Source organism: Oxyura jamaicensis, chromosome 4 (assembly GCF_011077185.1).
Source record: "Oxyura jamaicensis isolate SHBP4307 breed ruddy duck chromosome 4, BPBGC_Ojam_1.0, whole genome shotgun sequence".
NCBI lineage: Eukaryota > Metazoa > Chordata > Aves > Anseriformes > Anatidae > Oxyura > Oxyura jamaicensis.
This window is the reverse complement of record NC_048896.1, coordinates 68,231,845-68,257,038: the sequence shown is the minus strand read 5'-3', so window position 1 is coordinate 68,257,038 and position 25,194 is coordinate 68,231,845. Positions and strand designations below refer to the sequence as shown.

The 25,194-nt window shown below is 42.3% G+C and overlaps 1 protein-coding gene across 1 annotated transcript in view; it reads left to right on the top strand.

The window, feature by feature from the left end:
* KIT (KIT proto-oncogene, receptor tyrosine kinase) overlaps positions 1 to 25,194 on the top strand; it is a 53,956-nt gene that overhangs the window by 3,063 nt on the left and 25,699 nt on the right. Inside the window, exons 2-4 of the mRNA XM_035325407.1 lie at positions 14,338 to 14,577; positions 18,254 to 18,532; positions 21,986 to 22,122. Coding sequence (XP_035181298.1) covers positions 14,338 to 14,577; positions 18,254 to 18,532; positions 21,986 to 22,122 — 656 coding nt within the window. The remainder of the gene's footprint in view (positions 1 to 14,337; positions 14,578 to 18,253; positions 18,533 to 21,985; positions 22,123 to 25,194) is intronic.

Here is a 25,194-nt window from a genome sequence, read left to right as displayed (position 1 = left end):
CAAGCTAAATACCAAATATTACGCATCTGTAGTTTGAAGGAGAGCTTCTTTCTAGCCTGAACTTTGAGTAAACAGGCTGGTGTAATCTAAGGGTAAGGAGTAACAAATTCTGGATGAAACAAGAACTGCACAGCATCAGATTGTTTCAACAACATATATGTTTATCTACAATACATGACAACTGATCCAATCTGATATCGGTCTCGTAGAAGAGAGGCAGTAATCGCTCAAGGTTAAGACACTTTTCAGCTGTTTTTTTTTTTTTTCCTATGTCCATGAAGATGAATGCCATTGCAGAGATCAAGCGCTGCACATTGTCTTGCTGTACGTATGTGACACACATTATTTTACAGATGTTGTTTTCTTTCTTGTGTAGTACAAACATCTTCCAGGATTTTGACTCATTTCCTTAAGTCTCTTTCAGCTGTATAAAGAATGGCTGGAGGAAATGAGGTCTGATGTTAAATGCATTGTAGTTACTGTAAGAACCCATGCACTTTAAGTGTAAAATGTTGCCTTTTTGTAATTCCTTAAATACCTTCTGAATATTCCCCTACACAGGAAGAAACCTGCACTTGTTCTGTCCTTCAGAAACTCAGGTCCCCCTGTTGAGTCTCTTCAGCCCTAGGACAGCTTGAGGTGTTCACTGGGACCTTAGCAAAAGAGATCTGATGCTAAAGACCAAGGGTATTAGAAAGTGGCAATCCAAACTTCAGTGTCTTACGTCTTTGGGACATTTATTAAAGAAAATCTGAAGAGAACGCACATGCAAATTACTACAACTTGACACAAAAGGCATTTGAAATTCTTCTGTATTATTTTACTGCAGAATTGTTGTGCTTTGCTCTTTAAGTAAATTTTAGGAGACAATAAGGGATTTTCCAAAAGGTGCCTGACCCTCTTTGACAACGTGACCCGCAAAAGGCCATAAAAGGACGTAATTTCACGCGTGTGAGTAGTCTCATGGGCTTGTTGCCAGACTTAATGGCAACTGGAGTGTATTGTTTGTCCACTGGCCAAGATTGCTGCAGTTAGTGATAAAAGCATAAGAGGAATGTAAACATCTGTGTTTGAAGGGAGAGAGCGACTCCTATTTTCTAGGTTATACCAATTAGAAAACACAGTTAGTGTTAATCTCTCAGAGGGTTTACTCTCGGGGATTATATCAATTTATTCTGAAAACATAGGTTTTCAGATAGACTCTTAAATGGATTTTTAATGTTCATTCTTGTGTCACAACAGAATTATTTTGTACAGCATGTAAGGCCCTTGGTTATGTTATCTTTTACAGCAAACAGGCACACAAATAATAGATAAGTTTCTAATGTTGCTAACGTGCCATGCAACTCCTAGGCTGCTCTGTACAGATCCTTCCTGAAGACTGTAGCTAAAATAAAGCATCATTTAGTAATGTTATCAACTGCAGGGAGTTTTGTCATTGTGGGGCTGACAACATTAAAAGTCTATGATTTTAAATGTCATCTGACAGCCAAGTCCCCAATCACGTAATATAATCATTAAATACCTGATACGGAGGAGAACTCAGTACTGTCTGCTAAGCACTGACAGCTGTAAATCTAAGTGATAAAGAGGATGTATGGGCTGATTTTAAGTAAGAAGAGATGAAAACTGCGGAAGAGAAATTGGAAAGTCAATGCATCTCTTGTATGTTGCTTGAGACCTGACAAATGCCAGGTTAGTTCTGCATTTCCTTTCCTTTCCCATCAGTCATTGTCTTAGGCTGAGTGCTTCTCCACTCGTGCTGGGTGACCATGCTCTTCACGACACGAAGCAGACTTCTAGGAAAAGCTTTGTGCAAAAGCCACACTGGAAAAAGAAATGAAACTAGCCAGTTATGAAAGAAACTGTTCAAATATCCCCGTCATTCAGAGCCTGTATGTTTCAGAGGGGCAGAAACGGCCTGAATGAGCTGTGTAAGTCAGCAGTACTTTGGGTATTTACATACGTAGGCCACTCAGAACTAACTAGGTTCCTGCTGAACATCATCATGAGATTAAAAACTGGCACTTGGCTCTCTTAATCTTTTTTTTTTTTTTTTTTTTTTTTTTTTCCTGTTGTTGTTGTTCAGGAGTTAATGGGTGCACCAACGTCACGGGTTGAAGCTTTTGTCCACAGCCCTCAGGACTGGAAACTTCATTCTTTGCTAAATGAAATCTGACTTTCTCACACATTCACCTGACTCCAGCAGCAGGGTTTCTAAGAAACAGAACAAATATTAGAAAGCTTCCACAGAGCTAGCTGTAAGAATATGGCTGGAGGGGACCTGTAGAGGTCGTCTGGTCTGTCCCCCGTTCTCTACCAGGGTCAGGCATAGCAGATCTTCCCGGGCAGACTTCCGGCTGGCTGCTCTAAGACAGACTTGCAGTACAGATTTTCCCACTTGTTTGTTTTTGTTTTATAATGCTTAACTAATTGTTGGAGTTCAAAGCTTCTCTCATCTCCCTTGCTTTTGCAGAATTCTGTTCTTTTTTGTCATCTTCTGGTGGGCATAATGAAGTGCTGATAACCGTCTTGATGATAGCATTTTACATATTGGCAACTAACATCACACCTTTGACTTTTCTATGATGAACAAGTACAGTTTCTTCAGCCTTTTCTTTTGGTGCGTCTTTTGTAACTCATCCTCCTCTTGTTCTCAGCCCTCTCCAACTTGTTCGCATGACCTCCAGGGACAATGTGTAAAAATTGACACCAGACTCCAGATAAGAAATGTAGTGCTTCCAGGTTTAACAAGATAGTTATTTCCCTGTGTAGTGTGCTGCAATTTGATTCAAAGCATTGTAAATCTGATTTTAATCATGATTTAAATCAGCCAACAGTAAGCCTCATTCTAACTGTTTTGCATTTGTACTTAATCATTTTGTAAAGAAAGGTTTAACCTCCTTTATTACCATTGAAATAGTTTTAATTAAATATAGCCTTTGCACTTAATGTTATACTCAGTTTGATTAATCACTGTGCATGTATTTAAGTAATTATATTGCTTGTTACATACACACTTACTCTGATTCTTCATGTGTATGTTTCAGTATGAAGACAGAAAGTGTTGACATTTCTTATGTATTAGATAATTGATTTTTTACTTATGATTTGCATCAATTACAATGGAGGAAACCAGAATTCTGAAATGTTCTTCTGTTAGATAAAGAGCACCACAGAGAAGCCAGCCAATTCCAAAGAAAAAACTCATTGAGAAATGTTTTGAAATAAAGAATTAATGTCTGAAAGCCCTATCTGTAGTCAAAACTGGCAGTTTCTAGTTACTATGCTGCAAAAATTTCAGAACTAGTCGATCTCATCCTCTTTTTATTCCTAGAATAGAAGTGGAAAGAAACATTCATGTATTTTTTTCAACTCCTTCACACTAGCTCATTTCTGAATGGGCAAGTCACTTAATTGAGTTGGACTGAATGAACTAAGTAAGGAAAATATTTTCTCTGCACTTGCAAGGAAACTCCAGATGCCAAGGACTGGTTTATCACTGCTGCACAACCTATCTAGAGGTGCTCAGTTAATGACTTCCATCAATTCAATTGTTTGATTATCTTTAAAATGTTGGCAGCAAGTGTAAGCTTGAATAATATTATGCCTTCTAATTTTTCAAGGATTATAAGAGGTGTAAGCTTTAATTCATGTTGTAGTTTCAAAGTTAGTTTTGAATATTTTTACTTTTTGAAAGGAAAATATGCACTATAAAAGGCCGCGTTTTTATTTTTTAACATAGTATTAAAGTAAAAATGCATGTTAATGTGGTATTTCTGCCGAAAATGGTTCTGTTTGTATGCCTTGGAATTATATAGATGCTCTCCTGCACTAGCAACTAGTGCTGATGTGTTCAGTTCTGCTTCTCAGTGACTGCCTGATTCTTTTCTTTACTTTTGCTGCCTCTTTGTTTGCTACTTTATGTGGCATGGAAGCACTTTTGGTGCCTAGATGAGCATAACTTTTTAACTTTGAAAAGAAATCATGCTATCTTCAACAAAATAAAAGCTTCCTCCCAGTAGCATTCATTGTAACACAAGCTGTTGAAGTTTCCTATTCCATAGCACGTCTGACTTCCAGGTATTATATATAAAATTGCTGACTGTGCAATAATGCTAATATCGTCATATGTAGGATTTTGGGTATGCAGCACAATAAAAGAGGTCAGATTGAAGCTGCTGGAGTAAACTGCATTTCTGGTCTCCTCCTATAAACTAGATACCATCAAAAAAGGTACTGAAATGGGATTCCTTGCTTAGGCAGGTATTCAAACTGTACTCACAGCAGGATGCCATCTTGTGCACGTCCATTAATCTCTTCTGGGGTAGGAAGGAGGACAACTGTTTCAGTAAGTAGCTACCTACCTGCATGCCATGTATGCAGTTAATGGTAGGGCTATGTTAATAAACTAGGAGGTAGTACAACTCGCAAGAGAAATATATGTGGGACATCTGCAGACACTGGAGATTAAGTTAAAAGGCTGAGTTATGTATCTCTTTGCTAGAAGATGACTTGAGAAATGAAACTGGATTATCAGAAATATATCCTAATCTCTGTATTCAAGGCACTTCCAAGACGTTAACGCTGACAGTCTTGCTGGGTGTTAGCATGATTACCAGAAACTGGATTTGTTCACCCTCAGAGGTTCTGAAGAACCTGTGAATGAATCCTCCAGAAGTCTTTGTACTCACAGTTTCAGTAGCCATGCACAAGAATATTTCTCTAACGCTGTGTCCCCCTTTAAAAATATGTGTATTTGAGTTGGTGTTGTCAGTAAGACAATGCTTTTACACAATTTTTTAACAACATCCTAATTAGCAGCGAAGCTTGTGCACTAGTTAAATGAAGGAAATCTAACTTACTTCAGGCTTATTAGAAATCACTCAATGGATGAAATTAGCTTATATGGACAAATGTGGAAATACTCCAAAACTGGCTTCTCAAATACATTAATTTGCCACGTGGTTGCACTGCATGTGATGCAATGACTTGTACTGCAGTAATAGAGCTATATAAATACCTTATCCACCTTATCACTGAAAACAATTTTTATCTCATGATTCTGCCAGTTCTTTCATCGAGGGAAAAGAGAATACAGCATAATATGTACATAAAAAATAGCTCTTCTTTTTCTGCAAATTTTGGTGAGCATGTTTATTAATCTGAAGTTCTTATTTATTGCTGCAGTCCTCTAGGAAAAAGTACTGAACTAAGTACCTAGAGAAAGTAAAAAGCAATGCTCCTCTTTGTGGTATTTAATGTGGTCCATCATAAGAGCAATGATAACATAATTATGCGATTATTGCTATATTTTCCCCTTTGGAGGCCTTATGTAGATGATTACCCGTGCACCTTTTAATGAAATTGCTACTATTTGATAAAATTACTGCCAAGATTTTAAATAATTATCATTTGCATTGCCAAAAGTCTTACATCTCCTTCCTTAGTTGAGCCTGTTCCAAATAGGAATTAGTTCAGATTGCAGAACGATTCACTTTTCTCCAGTTCTCTCATTTATCTTTGTTAAACTACCTTTTCACTGAATTTCGGAAAACATGCTTTCAAGCCCATGGTGTTCATTACAAGGAACATTTATTCAAAATGGAAGTTGAAAGATACTGCACCTTTTAATGTAAATGTCAGCAAAGAGAAGTGAGAAGAAAAAGCTATCAAAGAAACAGACTGGATGAATGACAGCTGAATTTGAATATACCGTGTATTAGTGCACTTTTTGATTCTCTTTAATTGTTCTCCTTACTTTATAATTTGTATATTTTATGTGTCTACCAGCTGCAAAAAGTGTGGGAACAGCTGTTTAATAACTAATTTTGGAAATTAGAGGGGGAAAAAAGAAATATTTGTGTAGAAGTAAGGATCAGTCTAAATGCTGTGTATTTCTCAAAATTGACAAGTGTTGTGGCAAGCAATTACTCTTTATTTCTGTAAATCCTACTTAAACGCGTGTATACGCATTTATTTATCTGTCCTCTGTAATTTTACTTTGAATAAGAATTAGCGGGTAGTTGCTTTAAGCTCAGACCTCTCTTTTTGCTTAAAAACTTAAGTCTGGTTTTGCTTGTGAACACGATGCCTGTAGATTCCTTCTGTGGTAGGAAGTTTGGGTGTGGGAGACCATAGCGTGTCTACATGATGTAATAAAATGGATTAATCACCTGGAATAGGTTGTTGCTCGTTGTGCTTCAAGATGAATGACTGGGCTCGTATAGCGCATACGGTGGTCTTGCAAAAACAAAAAGCCCCAAAGCCATGACTACCCAGAAAAATAATAATCAGGCAGGTGTCATATGCAAGCACGGAGAGGAGCGCACTGTTTGATGCTGCTGAGGCCATTTGGTATGTGTGCTCAACCAGAGTTATGTGTCTGCCTTTGAAAAATGCCTCTATTAGCTGTATTAGCAGAGTAAGTCACGGCAATCAGAAAGGGCAAGCTGCTTGGTAGACAGGAAAACTCCCCTGTTTGCATGGCTTGAGTTTCCTCACTCCAGCAAGGAAAAACAAAGCTGGGGGAAGAGGAGGAATGTATATCTTCTGCTGCTGGAAGGTACATGTACCTCCCCCAGCCTTCTGCCTTGAGCAAGCTTTTCTCTGTAAAAGCCATCTCTTGCACGTTTTGGAGGTCATGTGCAGAGCTTGGTCTGCTTGGCCTGCTTCTGAAATAAGGGAGCAATGTACCATTAGCTGCATTTGCTAATTGCTGACCCTGCAGGAGGACCTGCTGGCTTCCGCCCACAAGCAAGGGATCAGCCTGGGTGCTCATGCTTCTCCTGCCTGACATTGCCATGAATGGCCCTTTTGGAGAGTGGGATCTGCAGGGGGTTGGAGAGTTGGCAGGGTTTGTCTTCTGTTCAACCATGTGTTGCCACCTGGCCGTGATGCTTGCTGTTTCTGATTAACCACATGTCATTCAGAGGGCAGATGATCTCTCTTTGGAAGTAACCAGGGGTATTCTCAGTTATCTGAGCAGTTTTCAGAGTTTTTTATTTGTTCTGTGGAGTCCCCTCCCAGGGCATGAGATGCTTAGTGATGCAATTCTGCATAAGAGCAATCCCAGGACGTAGAGCTGACGCCTTCTGTGGGATGGCACTGCACAGGGAGGTGGCATGGCAGGGGTGTCTTGCCACCAAGGTCCAGCCACCCCGTGGTTCCTCATGCTTGTGCCTTCAAGGATGATAAAGACAACCATTGTTCCAGGCTCCTTCCATTTCTTCTCTGGAGTTTGTCGGGTGGGAATCGCCTGGCTCCACACTTGCTCTTTGTGTTGGGAGATACCCATTTCTCCATTCCTCCGGCTGCAGAAGAATTGTCTTTGGTTGCTCCTTTGAGCATTGGGCTGTCGAGCTCCCTCCTGCCCTCCCCACAGCCCCTACTGCCCCTCTGCCCCTGCAGGGTGAAGGGCTTGGGACTGGGGAGGGGACGATGAGGATGCTGTGTGAGAAGACAATGATCGCCCTCATACAGCTGGGTAAACACCAAGGCTCCCGCTCATCCTCCCTCATTTTTCTGCTTGGTAACTTGGAGCGTCTGAGGATGCAAAACTTCAGTGCAAGTGCTAGCACAGGCGCTGGGAAGAAGAGCATTTCTGCTTGGGAAATGCACAGCACTGAAAGGTCTGTTGGTCTGCAGATGGCAGCGACTCTGTTAGATGGGTTAGAAGCAAAACATGTGGGTCTGCAGGGCAGCCTAATCAGTCTAAACCCTACAATACATGCTTGCTGACGGTTAAGTTAGTTTTCAGTCTCCAAAGTGAAACTGGGGCAGAGAGGCAGGTCAGTCTTTCTGTCACTAAGGAGCTGTGGCATTCATATGTCCTGAGAGTCAGCTATGCTTGCGAGGAATAATCATGTCTTTGGTCTTTTTTTGGTCTATGTCTTTGATGAAAACAGTAGCCTGGGTGTTGGCGTGGATGGTTTCTTCTGCAAAGCAAGAGGGTGGTATACTGCTAGCCTTGTTTTCCCCCGCAGTATAGCTGTAGTGGTATGTGATGCAGCTTTCAGATCAAATCATTGAAAACTGACATTTGCCATTGCAAAACTTTTTCATCTAGCATAAGGGAGAGTGTCTGTTTGGTGAAGTGGAAAAAAACAAGTAAGCATATGATAGCATCTCTCCTTTGAAAAAATCTGTGAGATTTTTATGCACCAGAGTAAATTAAAGTTCCTTCAGTGTGATTAACATATGAGTTTTCCACTTATTTGTTTCTTTGGGGCATAAAATGGCAGGGCAAAAAAAAAAATCTTACTGAAATGGTCTTAAATTTGGCTGTACAATAACATATATCAAGTGCATAGTGGCTTTAACAAATAAGAGACAGAGTTGGAAAGGTGCTGCTCTTCAATTAAGACCAACTAATACAGAAAAACAGGCTTCTTCTGTCTGCGACTTTTGCATGTGAGTTAGAGTCACTTTTGCTTCTGCTCTTTCAGACCTGCAGGAGAATTGTGTGTCTGAAAACATACTCATTTTTCCAGCAGTACTGGGCATGCTGAAAGAGGATATTACCTCCCTGCAAGCCATGTCGTGCTGATATCCCCAGACCGCTGTATCTACAACAGTGCCACTACTTTAACTGATAAAGCCTATCTCGCGTTTCTGCTCTCTTATGTTGTTGTAGATGAGAAACTGAAAAATGCAATGAGTGAAGTCTGTGCGATATCTCTTGAAATGAAGTCAGTGCCCGGCTCTGCTGTTTTTGTGATGCTCCACCTGCAGCTGCTGTAGAAAGGCTGGGTTTCCAAATGTGTGTGTGGGGGGGGGGGGGGGCCCGTAAACAGCAACACTGCATGACAATAGGAAGATTAGGGGTCCTTACAATGAGGTGTTCATATGTGGTGGCTGTAATGTGAAGTGCTGTGTCCTCATCTTGGAAGATGTTTGAGACAAAGGTTAACGTGGAAGGGGGTAGGATAAGGCACCGTTTTTGGTTGTTATTGTTTTTGTTTGTTTGTGTTTTCTCTGAAAGCTATCTGTTGTGTTACTGAGCTGCCACAAACTTGTTCCTTTTCATGTTTAGATAAGATTTGAAAAAGGAAGCAGAGGGACTAAGCTGCTGGCCTAAGGTTTTGCAGGAAACCTTTGGCAGAGCTGGGAATAAAATCCACACTGTGTGACTCTTTGGCTTATCCCATAGCAGTCCCATGTCCTTTGTTTGCCTGGCAGCTGGAGACAATCTCCAGTTGCATATGAGCATGATGGGGATGTGCACCTGATGTGCTTTCCCCTGCTATGCCAGGCTTGTGGCTGAGGCTGAAAAAAACTCCCGCATAAAAACATTTTTTTTTCCAGGTTGGTGCACTCCTTAGCCAAAGGTTTTGTGTTTGCACATCCCCTAATTGTTAGAGGAACATTCTGCTGTCCTTAATCATATCCCTGCAATTTGACCTGAATTTCCTATTGGTATTATCTAGAGCCGTTTCATTTTCTAATTCCTCCAGCCTGGTTTTCCAGATGTTCCTTCTGCATGCAAAACTCACCAGTGCCGTACTCCCCCTCTTTCCTCCCTCTCCCTCCTTTTTTAGGGCTTAGGAAACTGCTTGTAATATATTCATGTATTCTGCTTCTTTTTACAGTTACACAGCCTTGTTCACAAGTGATCCCAGCATTGTAGTTCTTAACTCAAATTTGTTATTTTACAAGGAGAAGCTAGGGTGGAATTGACTGGTTTTGGCTATGGGACAGATTTAGAACATCCAAAATGAGTCTTGGGCTGTCCAACTCTGAGCTTTGCATATTTTATTTTTATTTTACATTGTTAATTATTAAGTATTTGTCATTGCCAATTTGTTTTGCTAGCATATTATAATTACCTGCTGGTTGTCCTTGAGGACAACTCCAGAGGGTCGTTCAGAGCCCCAGTGTGGTGTTCTGGCTATGCAGTGCATGGGGAGGGTTGGATGTTTCAAGGTGCAACCGTAGCCAACAGTACGGTTATCTGTCCCTGGTCGTCTACAGGAGCCATGGGAGCAGAGGATGGATTTCCTCTCTTCCCCTTGTCCTGTGGGGCCCCTGTGGTCAGGTGGGCATCACTGAGGTTGGGACACTCAGCTGAATAATGAGACTGTGGTTCATCTCCCTTTCCAAGATGTAAGGAGGTAGGGAGAGAGTGGCAGCATGCCAGGATGCATCCTTTCTCTGTACCTGACCCACCCCTGGGAATTTTCAGTTGAGATACAGCCATGGGTTCCTGCATCCTGTTGCTGAGAGAGTTAACAGTTCCACTGGTGACTGGTAAAGTCATGGTCCTCCTGGGGTCAACATGGAGCTCTGGGAGGTGACAGCAGACTGCATCCCATCGGGTTCTGCACGTGGAGATCTCTTACCATCCTTAGCATCTAGGCTGCCAACAGACAGGATTCCCAAGTTATCGGTGTTACTATTATGGTTAAATGTTTATAGTTGGTGTTACTGGAGTGCACAAGAGCAACAGCGTTCCTGGAAGAGCACCCTGGTACTTCAGGTGCAGTACAAATGGAGCAGTCTCAGACATGAGGCATTAACAATCTGTGAAGAGATCAAGAGATGGCAGATGGACATATGTTGTGGGGATTAATACACTGGATTACAAGTTGGTGGTTAAACTCTCAGATTTCTGCTATTTAATTATTCCTTCAAAAAGAAGACACAAAGTCATTCCCTTCTCTCTAAGCACTGTTTTAATTTTCTTTTAAAGATAGGCGATATTTGGGTGTATAACACTAAACACATCTGGTAGTCCTTCCTTTTCCCACCTGCTGTCTTTACACTGCCATATTTCCTTTTCTTGAAGACACCTTGTTTCAGAAGGTGACAGGTAAACTTTAGACTGTGGGAATTTTGCACAAGGCATTAAATCAATTTGTAAATTGTTTGGCAGAGAAATTGTAGGCTGTGTAAAAGGAACCATAAAAACATTGTCTTGAAATGTGCATAATGGCTTCAACTGCAATATTGAAGCTTGTGCTGTGGGGTGCCACAGTATGCTCATTCCATCTTTGCCTTTCTTTCCCTGGCTCCAGTATGTAATGCATTTCTTGTGCCCCTGGATGGAGTCATGCTCCGCTGTGTTGTTTACCACCTGTAAAAACTACCCACCAACTTGGTAGATGGTCTGTAATAAATGTTACACAATTTAAACTCCTAACCTGAATGGTATGATGAATGCTAAGGAAAAGAGTCACAAATGTCACATAACGATATAAAATGATGTTTTTCTTAATCTTTCTGGCAACTACTATTTCTGGGATGTTTGTTTATGCATTCAGCCATGTAAGTTTATGTAGAGGATTAGCGGGCCTTATGTGGAAAATTTCTGGTGGCAATGGAAAAACAGTCGCTGTTGGACTGCATGTCAGGTTGTGAGCAAATATAAATCAGAGGGAGATGGGGAGCGGACAGGGGCTTCCCCCAAAACCCAAACCACAAAGTAATTAGATTGTGGTTGTTTGACCATCCTTTTCTGCCCACTGTGTCCTGACTGCTGGATTTGTCAGGAAGGGGAACAGTTACCTGACCTGGTCTCAATCCACTTGAAGAACAACTAAAGCTGTGAGATAAGTGAATTAAGTCTGAACTACATAATCTTGTCCCAGCAAATTATCTGATTGTTTTTATTGAGTATCTGTTGTTATCTGTGTGGGCAGGGAAATTCAGCCTCAGAAATGAGAAGACTCATTTTCTTGAATGCAAGTGGGGATGTTTTTTGAGAAATGTTTCCCTCTTTCAGACATGGACATCACATGTCAAGTCCAACTGTGCCGTACTGTGCCACACATTAGAGGGGCACGAGGTAATGGTTATTGTTAGGATTAAAGGGCTGGTCTTCAGAAGGGGACAGGTTTGTTGCTGCAGTATCCCTCAGCATTCGTGCACATCACAGTGATCTGTATGTTTCAGACAGATCCACACTCCTTTTGAAGGTTGGTTATGGTTTTTGTCAATGTACCGCTTGCCTTGGGTCTGCCCCTTACCTCTGCCAACCCGTCGATTAAGCCTTACATTACATCTTCATGTGCCCCAGGGCAGGGTAGTAGGTGGGTTTGGGAAAGAGGAGAAGCCTGGTGCCTGGCAGCACGGTGCGTTACAGCAGGCGATGCTGGGGCTGCAGTGAGGCCTAATGCGGGAGTGTCCCTTGCCTGTGCAGACATTTGCTGCATTGTTTCTGTCACTGCAAGTGTGTCTCTGCCCCTGTGGCCGAGGTGTCACGTTGGGGTGGCGGTTGTTGAGCAGGGAGTGTGAGGTGAGGATCCCAGTGGTCATCCTTGTGCTTTCAGAGGGGTGTCCAGTGGGTTCCCCCCTGGCTCCTTTCATGTGCGGCATTAGGAGCAGGGTGACACTGGGCCTCTGCAAGCATCACCCCTTGTGCTTGTGGCAGAGGGCTGCCCTTGCATGGCATGAGAGCACTGGGAGAGCACTGGTGTTTGCCTCACAGCTGCAGCCTGAGGACCTAGTGCCAGAGTGGGTATAAAGCCCTGCACTTTTGCTGTTTTGCTCTGAGGCGTTTGCACATCATAGGTCTCCTTGCCTCTGCCCTGCTCTCAGTCTGCCTCTGCCCTCCTGTCTGCTAAGCCACTGCTGGCTGGGACCTTCACTCCTGAGATGCAGGAGTTTTCTTCTCCTCGGCTGAGCTGCCATGCCACAGGCTCACACCTGCTCTTTGAGGTGGCAGGTTTGAAATTAGAAGTGATTTTTTCTGCCTTTTTTTTTTTTTGTCAATTATTATTTCTAGGATGCTTGCTTATGCATTCAGTCATGGAAATGTATATGCAGGGTTAGTGGGCTTCATGTGGAAAATTTCTGGTGACACTGGAAAAATAACTGTCTGTTGGGTTGACCACTGATAAATGAATTTTAATCAGAGGAAGGTGGGGGGGAGAATGAGGGCTCCCTGCAAAACTCAGGCCACAAACAGTAATTAGACTGTGCAGGTGGTCTGACCATCCTTTGCAGCCCACTCTGTCCTAGATGCTGGGTTTGTCAGGAAGGGGAGCAGTTACCTGACCTGGTCTCACTCCAGTATGCACCTTAAGAACAACTAAAGCTGTGAGATAAGTGAATTAAGTCTGGACTACATAATCTCATCCCAGCTAATTATCCGATTGTTTTGCTTGAGCGTCTGTTGTCATCTGTGTGGGCAGAGAAATTCAGCCTCAGAAATTAGCCCAGAGAGTGTTTTTGAATGCAGACAGTGTTTTCGGTGGCGTGACTCTGCTTCTAGATGTGGATGTTGTACAGTCATGCACAGCTGTGCTTCACATGAGAGGGACGTTAGCTAACGACACTCATTGCAAGCTAAGGGTTGCTTGTAGGACAAAAGAGCAGCTCTGGAAGGGGAAGGGCCTGTTCCTCAATACTGCATCAGTACTTGTGTACATCATTCTGATATTCAAGCAAGTACTTCATAGTAAGAATTTTTCTGCTTTTTCAGCTATGAACTCTATTTTGTATGCTCACTAAGACTTTCCTATCGTAATACGCTAAAACAGCAAGCCCCTGCTTGACTGATGTAAATAGTGGAACCAGAGAAGCCTGAAAGTGCTTCTTTCTCCAAGTACACTGTGTAAGCTGGGAAGTGGTTGGGAATTGTGAATTGAAGCTGGTAATTTTACACCACTTTATTTCCTGAGAACTTAAAAAAGTTGTGTTACGGTATATTCAGTGAAAGAGATGGTAACAGCTCACTTTGGTGTTAGTGACTGGGAGCTCGGTGCCTTGGTGACAAAGTTTTGGTAGTGCTGGGATGGAAGCTTGAAGGATATTTCCCGTTTTTTTTCTGGAAAAAAAAAAAAGTTTAATTACTACCTCAAGAAAAGATGTGTGGAAAGTATGTGATGGTTTCTTTGTTAAACTGGACATTTCTAACTGTGTGAGTGGAGCTTCTGAGTACGGGAGAGCAGTTAAAAAAAGATAACTGTTGAGCAAGGAAAGTTTAGTTCTTGGCAACATACTGAGTAAATGACAAAGAATGATTAAAAGTGCTGCCATGTAGAATCAGGCTCATATGTTCTTGAATTTAATTTTTAAATAGCTTGGGTCTGTTCCCATTCAAAAGCCAAACCATTGCAGAAACTGGTGCATCTGAAACTAGTTTCAAGTGGTTTTTTAAAGGCCATTTTCCATCTGCAGTGGTTATTTGCTATGTGTGCAGAAGGTCTTGCAAGGCAAAAGGTGGCTGTATACTTGCACAGAGTGCCATTGCAGCTTAGTACTTTTAAGAAACAACTCCAACAATATTAACTGCATGTATATAACTATAAATAACAATTGCATTGCAGAAAAAAAAAAAAAAGAGCATTGTATTGACAGGCATTGTATTTTGTGTTTTTGTGTGTTTTTTTTTAGGTGGTTCACTGCCTCATGAAGAATCTTCACTGGTTGTGAATAAAGGGGAGGAATTAAGGCTGAAGTGCAACAAGGATGGACCTGTGACTTGGAATTTCCAGAACTCAGACCCATCAGCAAAAACTAGGAGTTCCAATGAGAAAGAGTGGTACACCAAAAATGCGACAGTCAGAGACATAGGCAGATACATATGCAAAAGCAAAGGGAGTATTGTCACCTCTTTTTATGTTTTTGTTAAAGGTAACTATTACTCAATGCTTTATTTTTGCTTCCCCCATCCTTTCTCACTCCCAAAATAACAGGAGCATAAATGTTGGGGGAGGAAACATGTTTGAGGCGCAAGGGAAGAGCACAGGCTGATAGGAGAAAACTTCTTCTTTGCCCAGCAGAAAGAAAACTTACTCCCAGCTTTTCTTGCAATGTTTTTTTCACCAGAGCAGATTTCTGGATTAGTTTCTTTTTACATCCTTGTTGTTTTGTGGTGAGATGTTATACCAGAGCTCTCTATGTAGAAGCCAGTCAAGTGACCTAAATCAGTTGTGTGAGTCAGTTGTACCATAAGGAAACAAGCAGCATGTACGGAAATGTCTTTTTTAATTCAATGCCATCCATCAGTATGGAGTCATGTAACATTTGACCCCAAGCTCTTGATTTATTGAGGCAGTTAGCTATAGGATTTGGCTTTTTGAGGCTGTGCTCTCAGGGTTAGGATAGCAGGCAGCAAATGATTTCTCTGCCTCTAGCTCCTGATCTACCTTGTGTCTGCTCAGAAATGTCTTAGATGGGGAAAAAAATTCCTCTGCTATGACACATTTTCCTAATTCCTCCTTTTTGTCCAGTGTGTTCTTCAGATTTCTTCTGTTCTTTTGTTCACTCCCAATCTGTGGCTTCATCATCTGTCCTCAAGCTTCCGGCTTACCATGCCTGGCATTCCCTTTTCCTTTGTAAGGAAGACAGTTGCTTTGCTTCTGCTTTACATAGTTCTGGTGATCTTTTTTTCCCTGTTGTTGGAAAGAAGTCCTACAGCTTCCACATTCTTGGAGATAGCATTCCTCATCCAGCAGGGGTTGCCTCGGAGAGCTTCCCTTGAACCCTACCAGTCCTTTAGGAATTACTGCAAGGTCATTCTCCAGGGTGGGGAGATACCAGCACAGCACAGTGAGGAGTATTTTCCTGAGGGAAGGTATCAGATGAGCACACAGCTTAAAGTGCAAAGCCCTTGAGTTGTCCAAATAGCCATGCAGCTACCGTGAATGATTTTTTTTGACCTTTTGTGTTTCTTTGAGACTATGACCAAAGGAAATCTGGCATGTATTTTACCCATACCTGACAAACATTGTTGACTTTATCTTCCACAACTGTTTTCTTGAAGGTCATGGTAATTATCTGAGACAGCTGTGATCATAGGTACATTTGTGTCTTCCATTACTCAAATGACTCCTTCACCTTAGGATAGCAGGCAATCCTCCTGCTGAGCATGATTACCAAAACATCAGAGAAGCTATGTGGCCCTCATGCAGTGTGTTGTTAACTTCTTTGTCTTAACTGTGTGAAAAATGTGCAAGCTTCACTTTGACAGATTCTTGGCGGTAAAATGAATGTTTGTGATGTTGGCCATTATTTTGCAATAGGGTGGCCTTTAATAGGGCAGCCTTTATAGCTGTGTTTCAGTGACATCTTATGACTCCTTGAAAATAGTGCCATGAGCACAGCTGCTTGTGAGGTTGCCACAAGCACCCACACAGTTTCTGCTTGTACAGCGGGGAATTAAGAGAAAACAGGACCAAAAGTAAAGCTGCAGAAGGAAAGCCTCAGTCCTACACAGTCCCAAGTAGCACATAAAATGGTGGCAGGCGTTTATCTCTTATGCTGATTTTGATCTACTAACAATGAGTTTTCTGTGTTCCTATGATCAAGGATGACACAGTGTTGACAGACTTTAGACATGTGCCTCTTTTACCTTTCTGCTTTGGCAGAAAGTGCCTGTGTTGTATCTACAGAAGCAGTTTGTGTCCCTGTCCAAATAAGTTCAGTGAAGATCAAGCTAGTTCAGACACTTTCATAAGAGAGAAAAATCCCTTGATCTTAAGTCTTTTCAGACATGAGCAATGACAAGCACCTCCACAACTTGTGCTGGGAACCTGAATTATGCCCAAAAGGCAGGTGCTTCCCAATGTGTACCTGGGGTGGGAAGCTGTGAAGGAAAGAACATGACTATGAGCAGCCCTGTTTGAGCCTGGATTCCCTACGGCAAATCCTTCCATGTCTTCTGACCATGACGTTTCCCTTCCAGAGGGGGATGGAAGATGGGAGGAGAGCTCCTCAGTGATTCTGCTTACCCCAACAAGGCCTTCCCTGCAGGTTCAACTGTTGGTGAAACAGGTCTTTGTTCCTTTCTTCTATTTTCAAGAACTTCTGATATTTTCCATAGTGAGCTGTGCTTTCTGTACAGTGAAGATACTTTGGCTTTGTCTGTGTTGGGGAGGAACTGGACTGTGAGGAAACCAATCTGTAAACTTGCTGAGACCAGGGACATTTAGATGAGCTCTTCTAGTATGCAGTTTTCTAGCTTAGCAGTGACAGCTATTTGTAGTATTTCTCTGTGTATCTGTGTGCAAAATGTCACACTTCAGGTCTGCTCAGACATACTTTACACTTATGTTTCTGTTAGTAGTCTCCATTCTTTAGCTGTAGACTGATGCTTTAGTTTTCTATGTTTTTAGTTTGTGGTTTCTTCCTGGGCAGCAGTATTCAAAGGGCTAAAACTACTTCTCACTCTCACTTAGAAACCAGATACTAACTTCTCTGTTCTGTGATGAACAACCTTTGTGATAGAAAGCATTCCCTAATGCCCTACCTAAATGTCCCATGCTTCATATTCAGCCTGATATACCTTGTCTTAAACCATATGCATATTATCTGTCATCTTAACAGACTTCTCAGTCTTCTCTGTTGTCATAATTTGTTGATCTCTAGCAACTAAAGTTGTTCAAGGCCTCTTTACAAGAAGAAAGAAAACTGTTTCTAAAATTCTAATTCATACTACCTTGTAGGGAGGGCAGATGGGAGCTGAAATATGCTTTTACAGAGTGTTTGTCACCACATCATCCCTTATTTTTGTGTTTGCTATTAATGGCCAGGTTCTTAGTGTTTCAAGGTCATCAGGTATCATGGGTTTCAACATTGGTTGTAAAAGTGTTTAAATTACTGTATGTTTGTGTACTGTGGTTGGCCAAGATGAAATGCTTTAGAAAAGTTATTTTGTGAAAGATTACATGATGATTTTTCAATCAGATATGCTGTTTCTATGCCTAGCTTTTTCTACAGAGGCTAAAAATACCCCTGGTTTTGGGGAGGGGAGAGAGAGAGAGAGAGAGAGAGAAATTGTTTGGTGCTTCCTCTAGTAGCAATGTGTGTTCATTTAGATTATGTATTTTACAGAAGTGAAAACCATAATTTTGGTGCTTTTCAACTTCCATTTGCTCATAAATTTCTTCAAAATTCTCCTGTGGGCATGAAACCTTACAGCCCTGCCACAAGCTAAAAGCAAATTACTTTTAATGGTCTGTGAAAATCTGTTTACTGTTGTTGGGGGTGGATGGTGGGGGTTTGGAACTACACAAAGCAAAAAAAAATCCATCCCCCAGTAAAAAAAAAAAAAAAACAGTAGGTTTATTTTTAGTGCACATTATTCTTTAGTGTGTCTGGTACTGAATGCTACTGCACATCTCCTGTTGTGATGCTCTTTTAAGACAAAAGTTAATGTCTCTTAGTAAACATGAATTGGGTAATACTCAGTTTTACTGGCTAAATGTAAAACTTTCTTTGAAATAAGTGCCCAGCTGCAGAGTTAAGGTTATCAGAAGTTTCCACTGCAATGTCAGCTGTTCTTACAGGTCTTTGTGTTCCTTCACAGATCCAAATGTTCTCTTCCTTGTTGATTCTCTCATCTATGGAAAAGAAGACAGTGACATCCTGCTGGTGTGCCCACTGACAGATCCAGATGTTTCGAATTTCACCCTGAGAAAATGTGATGGCAAACCTCTCCCCAAAAATATGACATTCATTCCTAATCCACAGAAAGGCATCATTATAAAGAACGTACAGAGGTCATTCAAGGGCTGCTACCAGTGCTTGGCAAAGCATAACGGAGTCGAGAAAATATCGGAGCACATCTTCCTGAATGTGAGGCCAGGTAACACAGGATTTTTGCCCCCTTGTAGAGCACCTGATTTTCATCTTCACAGGAATTGATGGGAAGTGCTCCAAAGAGAAATCTTCCTTTGTGTCCTGAGCTTGCCACAGGGAAGCTGGAGGTGGTGGTTCATCTAGAGACTTTTGGAATCTTCTACTCAGATGTTCTTCTGCACCAAGGGATTACTTTGTGGCACCTCCGACTGCTGTAGGCGGCCCAGAGAAAACTGGTGGTCTTAGGAAGCTTGTTCTGGGCAAGTTGTGTGAGGGTGCAGGTTGTCATATGATACTTGGGTTGTGGCTACGCGGGGCAGGTTTGGCCACAATTACTCATGTTTCCTGTTTAAGGTGATTTCCAGGTGTTCTTTTCACCATTTAAGAAATTTTGGTTGTGCTGTTAAACCTGGGGAACAAACCAGTGCCCTGAGGTTTGGACAGGCTTGTGCAGGCAAAGTGGATATTTGGATGTGTGACTCACATGCCTGTTGCCCACAAGTGACAGCAGGAAGAACTGATAGATGACATTGAAGAAGGGGGATTCAGCAGAGAGACAGATCTTGGGGGAGCACAGAGTCATCATTTGTCTCCATCTTTATGAGTGAGGATGTTCATAACAGCAACTGTGCTCCCAGTACAAATGAGGAATGTGATGTGGCTGGGCAGCCAGATACACCACTTAGCTCTCTGAACACCTTGGTGAGGCCTTGTATTTCACCTTCATGTGCCCTTGTGCCCTAGGGCAGGGTGGTAGGTGGGTTTGGGACAGAGGAGAAGCCCCATGCCAGCCTGCACAGTGCAGTACAGGCAGGCTTTGTGTGGACGGTTGGAGCCTGTGATCACACAACATGTTGTTAATCTGCTCTATAAATACTCCCAAGAGAAGCAGAGGGAGAGACTGTCTCGGTGTTTCCTCAGGGGCAAGTACAACAGTTTACTCTCCAAGTAGTTCTCGGGCTCCTTAAATATCCCTTGCTCCAGATGATAGCGTTTCTCCTCTAGCACGTGTGGGCGATGCCAGGGTTGCAGTGAGGCCTAGCGAGGTAGTGCCCCTCGCCTGTGCCAATATTTGCTGCATTGTACCTGTACCTGCAAGTGTGTTTCTGTCGTTTGGCCAAGGTGTCACGTTGGGGTGGCAGTTGTTGAATGGGGAGTGTGAGGTGGGGATCCCGGCAGTCATCCTTGTGCTTTCAGAGGGGTATCCAGTGTGTTCCCCCTGGCCCCTTTCACATGTGGAGTTAGGAGCAGGGTGATGGTCAGTCACAACAAGTATCAACCCTCATGTTCGTGAGGGAGGTGACACAGTGGTGTTTGCTTCTTCATGTCTGTGGTGGTGTGTCCTGCTCGGTCCTGGGCTCCTCAGTCATGGGAAAGGGTTGGCAGCGGTGGCCGACTCAAGTCTGCAGCTTGATATGGCAAATTGAAGAAGTCTTCTTCCTGGTGATTTGGAATCTAACAGAGAGAATTTTAATGGCTTCTAATGAATAATAAGAAATTTTAATTAATGAGAAGAGAACTAAAGTTTAATCAGTACAGGCATCTCTGGCATTTTCCTTTAACTAAAAAAATTCAAGTCCATTCTTGCTGTCTCTGGTGTTTGTTCTGTAACAAGTTTTTTTCCAACTGTTTTTTCAGGAATGGCCAAAGAAAGAAACTGCTTAACAGTTGATTGACACAACTGTCATGTCTCTGACATAGGAGAATGCAAGTTGTCTTATTGGACTATTTCATTTTTTATGGGGTAGAAGCCTGTTGTAGAAGTCACCATTGCTTAATAAAATGGTGACTTCAGACGACAAGGCATTAACTTGGCATCCATCGCCAGCAGCCCACTGATGGTGGGTAGCAGTAGGTGGCCTGGAGGACCTGGGCAGCCTGCCCATGTTCTCCATCTGGGAGGAAGTGTGCACTGAGTGGAAGCATCTGCAGAGGGCCACCAGCAGTAAGGCAGTACTGTGGTGTTGTCATTTGTTGTAATAACTGGGTTGTAGTGTTAAATCCGTACCAGTCCCCACTGTCTCCTTAGCTGAAGACTTAAGTGTTCACCTTTTGTAGGCAATGCTTTTCTAATCAGAAGTATGGCACTTAAACCCCGTAGCCTGAACTTCTGGTGCAGAATTGACAGAAGAGGGTCCATGAAACAGAGAACTGTGCAGGGTACTCAAACATACACCACCCTGTTACTGTAACACAGGGAGTGCTTATGTCCAGCCCTTCTCTAAACAATGAGAGGCATTATGGCTTTTTTTTTTTTTTTTTTTTTTTCCTTAGAAGTTGCTGGTGGGTGAGAACACAGCATGCATTCTGCACTGGCTTCCTCATGTCTCTTGGGCACTGCTGTGGTGTGATTTTTATGTGGGCATTTATATCTGAAGAGAGCAAACATGGTTCTTTGTTCCCTTCCATAGCCGCTTGCAGCAACATGAGGAAAACATTATTGTTAAAATATGAATGGATGAAAAGCATGGCATTTTCCTAAGTTTCATATAATTTGCTTAATACAACTACAAAGTCTGTGTCAGAGGCAGGAAGAGAGTCTAGAATGCCTTATCTGATTTTCTGCAGTCACAGTTTGAAATTGAGTCTTCCTGCATAAAAGCACTGGTAGGAGGTTCACTTCTACCGGTACAAGCCTGGAGTCTCACAAATGAGGAAATTTTAAGGAAAAGATTAAGAAAACAGAGAAGAAAACTGTGGAAGCACCAGAGCTGAAGAGCTTTTCTGAGATAAGAGATGCATAGGCCTCAAGTGTACTTGACTTGTCAGAAGGCACCCCAAAGCACAACAGGGGTACAGATAGCTCACAGGGCAGTAGGTCTGCAGTACTTCTCAAAACAGTCATAATCCTGGCTGCTTGTAATCACCTACCTGACAGGTGACAAAGTTGTCCGTGGTCCCGTCTCCAGCCACCCTTGCCTCTGAACCTTCATGGTGGGCCAAGGTTGTGATGCTGTCAGAGGCAGGTGTGCTGAACGCCTTGAGCTGTACCTGTCCTACCTGTCCAAGACCTTCCAAGAGGGTCTACCAGAGGCCTGTCAGGGACCTGTCAGACAGTACTTTGCATCAGCTGTTCTATTTTGTATTTAAAAGATGCAATTAATGTTAGGCTGTGGTTCTTTGGAGACCGATCCTGGCTGTGTTTTCAGTTATAGAGTGCAACATTTTAATCACTGTCATGGAATGTCCCATTGTCTCATTGATGGTTCAACATTTTCAAGTTTATTCACGCAAGTTGCTAAGCTCTAACAAGTATTGTCTAACCTTGGGTTTAATTTGAAGGGAGATTGAAGCTGAAATGTACTTGTTGTAAAGAAACAACTGTGTAATATGTTAAAGAAATTTGGATACCTCTTGGAGGCCTGAAATTTTATTGGAAAGTTAATGACTGTTGATTTTTATCCCCTCTGGGAAACTCCAAAGGTAATGAAAAGTAATGCACTTATAAATTGTTTTCCAGTTCACAAAGCTCTTCCGGTCATTACCTTATCCAAAAGCTATGAGCTTCTCAAAGAAGGGGAAGAATTTGAAGTTACATGCATAATCACGGATGTGGATAGCAGCGTACAAGCTAGTTGGATCTCTCACAAAAGTGGGGTGAGTTCCTTTAGCTGCATCATGTATGCCTCAGCACAGTACACTACCTGACTGTAAAATGTTTGTGTGCTTGTCTTGCATACCTGACATGGGGTCGGTTTGGATTTGCTGCCTTTCCAAAGATACCACATCCTACAAACTGATGAGGGTGCAACAACTTGCCTGTGCCCATGTAAACCTCCAGGATCACTGAAAATTTCTGGGAGGGAAAGTATCAGTGCTGGCTTCTCTTTCTAAACAGAAGCTAAAGTTAGGCTCTTCAATGTGAAGTTTAGGTGACCTCTGTTGGGCTGCCTAAATACGGAAGCACAGAGTGCCTACACATCACATTGCAATCAATGGGAGCTGCAAATATCAACACATGGACTGCAAATTACATATTCTAGTCGTTATCATTAACAGTAAAATACCTGCTAATTAGCATGGGATTGTATGTGACAGGAATAGTAGTAAGCATTCATAGGAATGATTAATTCATTTAAATTATATGGTGTGCTTCACTAACTGGGAAAGTTCTGAGAAATGAACTAGGGAACTGTCTGAAGTGATTGCTGAAGTTGCTGCCCGACATGCCCAAATTAAATTATTAGCAAAATAAATACTCCAGGAGAGTTGGTTACTGGCAGTGCAGCTCTGCTGAAGACCAGCAGCAGAAAGGTCCCCTCCCCTGGTCACCCAGCGTGTCCTGCAGCTCAGTGCTTGAAACACAGGGCTGTGAATCAAAAAATTGTAAGAGCAGGCCCAGGCATCAGCAGGCACTGGTTTGTGTTTAAGGACACGTTTTAGTCTTCTGGCTATACCCCAAAATTTTAATGATTAAAAGCCCTTGTGAAGACCTGTTGGTAACTCCTCCTGTATACACTCCCATGCTAATTGGCTGGACGTTTACTTTTACTGGTTGTGACCAGAATGCATAATTTTTAGTCTATGTGTGCACAGAAAAAAGGCTTCTGTAATACTGTGATGTTTGGATAAATCACGTATCCAGAGGCAAATAGCGAACTAGAGGCCAGTTCCCTGGGGTGGGTATCTGGCACAGCTTCTTTCACTAAGTGCTCATTGCTCCAGAAATCCCACCTCGCAGCTCCGAGGGCTATTGAGGTCTCAGTGACATGAAGGCAGCGTGGGACCTGCAGATGGGGCTTTTGGTCCTGTGCCAAGGTCAACCGCAGGTCTTTCATTTGAGAACTGCATTTCTTTTCTTTTTCCTCCCCCTGCTTTTCTTCGTTATGACTGATGAAATCAAGGTCTTCCCTTATGTTTTCGTGCTTTTTCATTTTCATTTTATGAGTAAAAGCCATGCGGAAAATATTTTTGACCAAATAAGTTTGACCTTTCTGTCCTTTCTGGTAAATAGCAGAGGATGCTGTCTTTTAAATATTGACTACCAAATTAAATTTTGTACTGAAACAGAATACATAAAATTCATGTTTAAACAGATGCAGAATTTTACCTGAATAGGTTAAAGGAAAAAACTACACACCTTTTTCTTCGCGTGACAGAGGTTATCGTCACTTTTGAAAATTAGGAGACTTGCGGTAAGCAAGCACCTCCATACAAAACAGACTTCTGTGGGTGGTTATTATTACTCGGAAGGAAACAAAACTGTGTAGAGAAAATAAAATTAATCTAGAACTTCCTGACACCTCCAAGAATTGAAATCACTCTACTAGAAAATCGTAGCCAGTGAATTTGGATTAATCATTGGGAGTTTATCAGTCTTTCCATGCACACTGAACAATCTCACGGGAAAAAAAAAAAAGTCAACAACTAAATTATTTATTTTTTCTTTAGTTCCAGCACACATATGTAGACTTAGAGTCATCATGTACTCAGTGCTTTGCGAAGAAAAAGAAGTGTCCAGCTACCTGTAAGATTAGCAAATGTGGATTGCTATGGACTGAGAAGCAGAGTGGGTTCCAGAGCAAGGATGCTGTGTAAAGCATGCTGCCAGCAGGTCTCTCTGCAGTATGTCTGCAATGAGGACTTGGGGCATAGAGTGACCCAGTTGGAAATGAAGCTCCAGTACCTTACATTCTCTCTTGTGTTTCTCTAGGAAGCATTGTAATCATTAGAGAGTTCAGTGATTTTTAGACACCACTTGTGTAGTGAACCAAACTTCAGAGTTGCAGCCACACAATAGCTGTAGCCTCTGAACGTTACGAAAGTCAAGGCATGCTGGTCATTTTCAGCAGCTTTGATGAAGACAGGCTGAGAGAGCTGGGGAACTATATACCAGCCTTTCAGTACCTAAAGGGGGCCTAAAAGAAAGATGGGAAGGGACTCTTGATCAGGGAGTGTGGCAACCGGACAAGGCACAGTGGCTTTAAACTAAATAAAAGAGTAGATTTAGATTAGACATATGGAAGAAATTCTTTACTGTGAGGTGGTGAGGTGCTGGCACAGGTTGCCTAGAGAAGCTGTGGATGCCCCATCCCTGGAAGTGTTTGAGGCCAGGCTGGATGGGGCTTTGGGCATCCTGGTCTGGTGGGAGGTGTCCCTGCCTGTGGTGGGGGGTTGGAACTGGGTGGTCTTTAAGGTTCCTTCCAACCCTAGCCGTTCTAGGATTCTATGATTCTAAGAATGTTAGTGCAAATAAAACCTGTTGGTCCTCACCATCATTGGCATTAGAAGTTCAGAGTGAGCTGAATCTGGCTGTGGGCACGACACCCTTCTTTCCACAGGACTGAAGTATTTGAAGAAATTTGGGTGTCGGCCTTGTATTTTGGACTGGTCTATTTCGGGGCAGGTGAACACACCTCACTTGTTCTTGTCTGAGGAGGGAGGAATGTGACTACAACGTGCTGTGTGCCCTTGGGGCTCCTCAGATCTTTTTGGAGCTGAAAGCACTCTCTGCCTCGAAACATCAGGTACAGGAAACATCAGGTAAACCTAGGCAGTTTACCTAGTGAAATGCAGCAGAAGGGTGCCTTAGGAGGAGTTTGGAAAAAAGAAAGAATGAAGAAAAGGGCTAGTACTTGAGGAAGTATTATCTCTCAAAGACAGCTGATCACACACTTGTTTTGCATGGAGAGATTCTAGTGACAGGTTTGTCGTGATGGCTTATTATTC